General features: G+C 43.5%; 1 protein-coding gene across 2 annotated transcripts; it reads right to left on the reverse strand.

Moving 5' to 3' along the window:
* Positions 1-1112: 1112 nt before the first annotated feature.
* On the reverse strand, positions 1113-5922 carry LOC144172541 (uncharacterized). Of its 2 annotated transcripts, XM_077701215.1 has the most exons (4): positions 5700-5922; positions 4543-4819; positions 1500-1719; positions 1113-1271 (listed from the first exon to the last, which is right to left on the reverse strand). In XM_077701215.1, exons 1-4 carry the CDS (start codon positions 5786-5788, stop codon positions 1186-1188), a joined length of 672 nt encoding a protein of 223 aa, XP_077557341.1. In that variant the 5' UTR covers positions 5789-5922; the 3' UTR covers positions 1113-1185. The 2 variants fall into 2 exon arrangements, with proteins under 2 accessions (XP_077557341.1, XP_077557342.1); XM_077701216.1 differs by lacking the exon at positions 5700-5922 and having other exon boundaries at positions 4543-5027.
* Positions 5923-8421: the final 2499 nt, after the last annotated feature.

Raw genomic sequence — 8421 nt, forward strand, 5'->3', positions numbered from 1 at the left:
TGTTGTAGGGCTTTCTTGACCATTCAAGAGACGGCTAACCTGGTAAACCTGGTACTCAAGCTTAGACTGACAGACGATGACAAGGAATCCTTGACAAGGAATTCTTTTCACGGGACGAGGCGCATAACAACGCCCTCTGAATAACGAAGCAATATTTATTTTACTGTCTCTCTCTATTCTGATACGGGTAATAAAGCCCACACTCCGGTCATTTGCAACAATGTGTGAACACCCTTTGAGAGATCTTGGGAATTATTCCAGGAAGAAGAAGGACGCTCAATCAAAAATAACTAACTAGCGTCGTCAAGAGTATTGCGTGGGTAACCAAGTGTACAGGGGTCTACTTTCCAGTGCAACGTTGCCACGACAACGCACTTGTCTTGCTCTTAATTTTGAAAACACAATGGTAAGAAAATTTCATGTTCAACGATTTTTTTTTGCCCAGCACAGAACTATCATCGAGTGCGTCGGAAACTGTGCGGAAGATTTGATGTCCCATATGCGCTTCCTTATGTAGGGAGACATGCGACTCAGCAAGCCAGGAGTTGAAAGCGGGCAAAGATAGTTTTCTTTTGCGGAAAGACTTTTGGTTTCTATACCCAATAATATTGTCCCTTACAAAAATGATTGTTGAGTTTCATAAGAAATTTTGTTGAATTCACTCAACAAACATTGTTGAGTATCCAAAGAATTTCTGTTGAGATTGTGTTGAGGATTTGTTGAGTTTTTCAGGAAAAGTGGCCACCGTGGTTTCATTGATTTTCCGTTGAATTTCTTACGTCGAATTCCCATTGAGTTTCTGTTGCCTTTCCGTTGAGTCTCCACTGAATTTCGTATTGATATTTTGTCGAGGTTTTTACGAGTGCCCAATGTGTTTCTGTTGATATTTTGTTGAGATTTTTACGAGTGCCGCATGCGTTTCTGTTGATATTTTGTTGAGATTTTTACGAGTGCCCCATGCGTTTCTGTTGATATGTTGTTGAGTTTTACACGAGTGCTCAATGTGTTTCTGCTGCGATTTATTTCAAAGGTTTTTGCGATCATTGTAGGTTGAACAAGAATCTACATTTTATCGCACCACCAATACACGAGTTTATGGTGTGGCAGTAGTGCATGTCATGTGACTAAAAATTGTGCCTCATGCAGACATGCAAAAAGAAAAACAAGGTGTTCAGCGTGCACTTTTTACTTTATTTCTCGATTCAAAAGCGATGATAGGTTATTTTTTATGTAACCGGCGCTCACACCTGGAAACTTCTGGCCCGTGTAGCCTGCAAGAGATAGAATGAATTTATGATTTACTATAAAAAATGAAAACGTGTTCAGCAAGTTCTCAGAATTAGTAATAAAAGTGTGCAAAAATAGACACTTTCCCAAAAAGCATAAAAGGGATGCACTGATCTCACTGTGCACATGAAGAAAAACGGGTGATTAGCTACAAGTTGACAAAGATGACAGCTTTGTTCTTGGCACTCTAAAAACAAATCATGTGCACTTACCGAACACAGCCTTCACCCGCACCTGGTCCAACCCTGGCTTTGTAGGAGCGTCGCCCTGGGCTTTGCCTTTCCCTCCAAAGAGAGTTTTCCTCTTGAGCTCCTCCGGAGTGAAGACATGGCGCAAAAGAGCCCTGGCAAATTTGCCAGGGCCACTCGCACACGCATGCACCAGCTGATCCAGGTACCCCTTCTCAATTAGCACACCGCCCCCAATGTCAACCTGCGAGCAGAAAATAAAACCGAAACAGTTGAACCAACATGAACTCCAGGATCGAGACAATGAAGAGTTTGAGTACCCATGAACAATTTCTCAGAATATTACGGTAATTCATTTACAGATTTTGGCATTGATCCACTAAAAATTCTTTTCGAATAGATTTAATTTAAATGTATATTTTTAGTTTTTATGGGTGAACATGCATACCTCAACATGCTTTCGGCTTGTTTAAACAAGCGTTTCAAGAATTCATTAAAGTGTTTGCCAAGTGCCCACTGCAGTACACCGTGGGTGTATTGCTTTGTGGTAGAAAGGCCAAAAAAAAAAACCATTTGGGTGCTGTTAGGTCAATCTGGATGAAAGGTTATGTGGCTAAAATAGTCAGATGGCTGTAATGCACACAAAGTAGGCAGTACGATGCCTTGCCCTGACTCATGCAACTATCCATAAAAAACTGACCTTTTTTAGCACCCGATTCAGCAAAATAAAATGAGCAGACTGTTATTGATTTTTTAAATTATTTAAATTGAAAAGAGTGAACCCTAGTTACAACTAGGCCAATTTGCTCCTTCATTTTTTCATTGGCTAGCAGTGCACGAGGGTCATACGCGAAATGTGGTTTGCGGCGTGGTGCTAGCAGGAACTTTTTGTGTGGCTGGTGTTCTTTCTGCAGGATTGTGGGTTTGCGAATGCCTTGTCGTAAGGAGTACCCAGCATTGTTTTTGGTTCGAAATTCCGCACTGCGCTGTTCACGCCTCCTACAACCACAGACACGAAGCAGGCTGCACGATGAATGCTAGCACAGCGAGCTAGCACAGCATGACAATTGGACAGGTGCGGACAGCGGCTCAGATAAGGTAATTTTGCACTGTCTGTGTCATCTCCGCGCGCTGATTGCCTTATTTTTTTTTTCATTGCTTCAAATGACTGTGGCTCGAATAAGGAAAATTTATGCACTTAAAGCTGCAACGATATTTCATGTGGTGGTGGCGTGTGATAAGAGGCACTGTTTTTACTGTGCCCCCCCAGGCATGCTGCGCACTTCTTGAGGAGTACGAGAGTTTGAGAGGTGCTCTAGTGACAGTGTTCTGGTATGTTGAGCGCATGACCATCCTCCGCCTGAGCTTCCAATGCTGAGCGATTATGCACAGGATCTGGGTGGAAACGACTGCGAGGTAAGAGTGCAATAAAATTACATACAGTGGCGGTGACAGAGATTCCACCTGGGGGACAAAGATTTTCAAGTGTTTTCTTTTCAATGTAGATGAAGCATAAATTATAATTGATTGATTCTCGGGTTTAATGCACCAACGCTACACAGACTGTGAGGTGAGCCATAGTAGAGGGCTCCGTATTAATTTTGACAACCTGCGCATCTTTACATGCGCCGAAATCTCGACCACATGGGCATATTTTGCAGCAGACATGATAGACAAGAAATTCCATCCTGCACTGGGCGCCACCAATTCTTTTGGACTGCGGGGCAAGCAGACGACGCTGAGTCCCACGCTGTTGCTCCGTGCCATGCGTGAATATCAGACGCCCCGAACGGCATCGAAAATCGGTGTCATTTATTTGGCATTTCAGCAGCAACAAGTTTAGCAGTGCCTAAGGAGAACGTTTAATTCTTCCAAGAGCTGTCCCGTTCGCCCATCAATTCTGTTCCTAACCCGCTAAGGTGGCGGGCCAGTCCACACCACTTTGTCCTGACAGGCATTGCCTGTGAGGCCACGTTTCGTCCTGCCAGCAGGACGCCTGACCTTTTTATCCTCAATTGATGTTTATTTTCGGAATTCTGGGAAAATTGCCATCATTGCCTTTTACTTGGCGATGTTCAGAAGCTACTTGTCCGGGCAGGCGTGATTACGTCGTTACTGGCTGCACCAACAATCAGCGTAAGCGCAAAGTGCTCATGCAAGAACCGTGCGAAGTGCACCATGACAAAACAAGTGTCTGCATGTGCGGAGTCTATTTGCTGCACAAATTTCCTGCGTCGCTTGAGTGTCACCGTAAATGGGTCGTCGCGCTAAATCGCAGACTTAGAGCCCGGCAAATTTGCCAGAATGAGCCCGGTGGTACGCTGCTTTTGGAAGCGCTGTTTAATCACCCTCATGCTCAATCCTTATCGCACGTTTCTGTTCTTTGGAGGTATGTTTGGTCCGTTTCATCGACGGGAAGCCATTGAAAATCAATCAGACACTTATGCTGCAGCTTGGGTACGCGAAAAATTCTCAAGTAACCCTTGTGAAAACCGTGCTGATATTCGAATGTGATATTATAAATAATTAGCAACTTGAGAGTGGATGAAATGTTCCCTGACCTAGCGTATGGTGCTTGTTAGGAAAATTTAATGGTGAAGTACCGTCCCTGATTTAAAGACTGGTGCTACCTCGGCTATCCTCCAATCACTGAGAATAGTGCCTGTCATGAGAGACTGCGAAAAAAGTGCCGACAAAATCTACAGACTGCGGTATGTACTTTTCGGTATAGTGTGATTAATAACAGTATGATCTGAAGTAGATAATATTGTAAGCTTACTTAAAATGGAAAGTAGCTCCACACCAGTTTGTATTGCAAATTCAAAACCATATCGAAAATCCTAAATGTTTGCTTGGCTTGATTACATACGGATACTTGCTTCAAAGTCAGTTCAATTTCTATTCTTGCACTTTAGCCATTGGCCCCAGATTCGCTTCAATATCCCTGCTAAGCAATGACACACTCAAAATGCACAACACTGCTTCATGAAACTGTTTCAAATAACCAGGGGCTAGAGCACTGCTAACAGGTATACATTATGACAGGTTCCAACATGAAATAACTAACCTGAAAGTACATAATCAGTGGGTGCACTGATGTGGCAGCGGTGCCTGGACCGATGCGTTGAGCAAATGCGCTGGCTTCTGAACGGGTGGTCCAAGCGGCCAGATGATGGATGAAGGATTGACTATTCCTGGCGGCAAAGCGTACCCAGCACCAAGGAAAGGCCAGGCAGTACTTGGGTACAGCAGGTGCAGTGTCAGTTGGCCACGGAGGGCCCTGGCAAAGCCTTTGAAACTGGACTGAAAGCCAGTCAGCCAACCCGGACAGCCAGCAGCAGCACCTGAAAGTGCATAATCTGTGAGTGTGGTGGCACTTGATGAAATACAAGAAAAGCACACACAAACCACGAATGCTTACATTAAGCAGATTATTAATCGTTAATGAGTAACCTCCAAGGCCCTAATAAGAACATTCCCGCAACACCCAAACTGAAATTTAGGTCACAGTAATGTATTTATTAGGCACGCAGGTTCTGTGAGTGGGGTATGCCTGATATATGCAAAGCTCTCTGCTATGCTAATTTGCATGGAACGCTTGCTAGCAGCCCATATGCATCCCTAGATTTCAATCAGAACTGGTGTGTACTAGTTGAGGCTCCTCCATTTCAATGCCTAGCTTGCCTTTACAAGTTCGATTCTCCAATATAAATAGAGTTGAGTGGGCAGGCGCCCCTGCGAGACCACGCGCGCGCATTTCACCTTCAATTTCCACGTATGTGAATGTGAGCTTCACGAGTACGGCACGCATACCACGACGCATATCGCGGCCCGAAGACCACGAGACGGGTCGCGACGGCGGCAGCCGGTCTCGCGAGCGTAATAGCTGCGAAGCGCACTGCACGGAATTAACAGTCGCCGCAAAGGCACTGTTTGAGAGACACATAACAAACAAACGCCCCGGTGTTTAAGAGCCTTGCGTGATGTCAAATAATTAGCTGCCGCGTTCTACAGCGCGAGCATCGCAACAAAGGTCTAGCTTCAGCGTAAATTGATGCTGACGGCTGCGGAAACGGTAGACTGGTAAATCCAAGGCGCCAACCAAGTATGCTATATCGCATAGGCTCTGAGAGCAAATGAGATGGGGGTCTACCGAATAACTGACCCATAAGCACCAGAACTCGTTCCGAACAAGAACAGAAAAACAAAAAAATGCGTACTCACCCCAGCAGAAACGACGTTTCCCGCCTAAAATCCTTCACGCTCGTCTTCCCCTTCAAGGACACCGACACTTTGTTCGGACGCAATGTCATCCACCTTTCACGCGCGATGATCGTTGAGGCCTATAAATCATCACCCTATAAAGCTTTTATAACTATGATTTAAGCTTGAAATAGATAAAACTGAACAAATCGCCCCAGCTACCACTCCGCACAAAACCAACTCCATAAACACACATAAAGGGAGTGATAGTTGCCAGACTGCAATAGCAGCATTTCTGTGTTTGACGAAAATTGTGTTATTGGTAATTAACTTCCTGCTTTTAAAGTATTAAAAGTGTTTATAACTTGAATTTGAGGTTTTTAAACGCAAAAGCGAATAAAAGTAAACTAACTGACATATATACCTAAATTGTAAAGAAGGTTTTAAAGTTAGTTTTGGTTTTGTTTTCACGGCGGGTTTCTCTACAGAGGAGGTGCGAGAAAACGAACTACTTTGGGTTTAGGAAGAGGGTGGCAAACGTCGGTGTGATTGAAAGCAAGGAACAGGCGCTTACTATGGTTTTAAAAAAGAAGAGGTAATAAAACCTTCATCAGGAAAAAAAAAAAAAAAAAACGTCCGACGAGGATTCGAACCACGGACCCTCAAAACAGTAATCGAAGACGTAACCACTAGGCCATACAGGCGGGACTTTAGCCGAAGACTAAAATGATTCTATAACTACGTAAGCCGGCAACGAAAATTGTCGTTTGTGTCTAGTCAATGCTGCATTATTGGAATTCTGGCAGTTCTAACGCTTGTTTCTCACGCACCGATCTTGCAGACGAGGTCACATTGTTAGTACTCCGAGCGATTGAGCCGGAGCTCCCTTATTTGACTCAAGCAAAGCTATCGCAGGTCACCCGCGATCTTTTCTTCGCAAGCCACGGTAGCCACGAAGGAAATGGCATGCGCCGTTGGAATTGTGGCGTTGGTAACGCTTGTTTGTCACGCACCGATCTTGCAGACAAGCAACATCGCGCTAAAACTACAAGCGATGTCACTCCTGGCATGTCAGGCGCATACAGCAGCGAAAACCTCTGAGTTTGTAACAAGTTGGGGATAATGCAAGGCAATATTAAAGAGACCGAAGCATGTGGTGGCGGCGACGTAATAAGTGCAGCAAACAGGTACTGTGGGCGGCAGCGACGAGCGAAAAAGATGTAACATGGGCCGCCCCCGCCGGCCTGCGCAGAAATGGAAACACGCAATCGAAAAAAACTGTCCGGCCGATTCAGTTTGTTGTTGACGAAGAGCAACCGAGGCTTCAGCAACAAACGATTGTGCTTGCCGTGGTATGAGTCAAAGCATATCTTGACATCGTTGTCGTTATGCTATCGTCCGTCTAGAAGGGAAAAATCAGAACGCAAACGTTTTCGTCTAGCGTCTATACCAGATATAGACGCTGCTGTTTAATGATATCTGGAGACAAATTTTTAGCTGGTGGTGAAGCAGCGGATATTTTGTAGTATGGACAAGTGAATTTTATGGGTTAACTGAATGGCTGAAATTGAAATATGCACTCTAGAAACATTGATAAAACAACAGTATAAACAAGAATTTGAATTTTGTTCGATCACACTGAAAGTGCAAGTTATCAGAGTTTGTACTGTACTTTACCTTGTGCTGTATCTTGTACTTTGCATGCTTCCAATGCTGACAATTAAGGCAGAACATATATTGTCTGCGAGATGTTACACAAAGCATCAGACATGACGCGCTGATTTGTGCGATATGTGACATGTTGTAAGAATACCTTGAAGACATGTTGCAGAACGTCTAGGACTCATCGTTGAAATCTTTATATCATAACATGTTGTTGATCTTCGACATGTTGTTTGACTCTTTACGATATCAGACCTTTATAATCTTGCATGCAGTATATCGACATCTAGTAGAAGTCCTTATCATTAAAGACATGTCGTTATACTTATTCGACAAGTCGTTGAAATCTTTGCGATATTGGACCTTCATGATGTTGAGGACAACGAAATGTCGTTGAATTCATAAGGTGTCGACAACATGCCGTAAAAGTTATGTGATTTTCGTTGAAATCTTTGTGATATTGAAGACATTTCGAAATCGTTATGATATCATGCATGTCGTATGGATATGTTGCCATATTTTCAGCTGGGAATTATACGTACCGGTACAAGAAAGCGCTGAGAGTTGCATTGTGAAAGCTGGCTACCTGTACAAAATGCAACTTCCTTGAAAAATGCAACTTATTTAATACACTCACACTGCACAAAAATATGCTAAGATGCTGCCTAATTAGGCTCATACATCCAGGACAGTGGGTATTAAAGTTTTAGTGCACGTGGCTGTCCATGTCGAAGAAGCATGCAGATAGTATTTGGCATCAGTTGCTGATGACTTGCCCACAAATAATAACCATGAGTCACTGAAAATACAACAAAAAGTCAACAAGAACTCCACAATAGAACAATCATTGTGCGGACCACAATGAAAATTCCGTTGTGTTCTCAATGTGTAAACTCAATGAACATTGAGTTTCACAAATAATCACCATGAGTCACTGAAAATACAACAAAAAGTCAACAAGAACTCCACAATAGAAAAATCATTGTGCGGACCACAACGAAAATTCCGTTGTGTTCTCAATGTGTAAACTCAATGAACATTGAGTTTCACAAATAATCACCATGAGTCACTGAAAATACAA

The sequence above is a fragment of the Haemaphysalis longicornis genome, unplaced genomic scaffold (genome assembly GCF_048455015.1).
Source record: "Haemaphysalis longicornis isolate Haplotype H1 unplaced genomic scaffold, Haemaphysalis longicornis Haplotype H1 scaffold_23, whole genome shotgun sequence".
Classification (NCBI taxonomy): domain Eukaryota; kingdom Metazoa; phylum Arthropoda; class Arachnida; order Ixodida; family Ixodidae; genus Haemaphysalis; species Haemaphysalis longicornis.

Excerpts from the sequence above, each read along its gene's own strand:
- LOC144172541 (XM_077701215.1), bottom strand. The coding sequence starts at position 5,788 with ATGACATTGCGTCCGAACAAAGTGTCGGTGTCCTTGAAGGGGAAGACG. Across the intron at positions 1,720-4,542 it reads CACTGATTATGTACTTTCAG|GTTGACATTGGGGGCGGTGT; the intron begins GTTAGTTATTTC and ends TTCTGCTCGCAG. Across the intron at positions 1,272-1,499 it reads GCGGGTGAAGGCTGTGTTCG|GCTACACGGGCCAGAAGTTT; the intron begins GTAAGTGCACAT and ends TATCTCTTGCAG.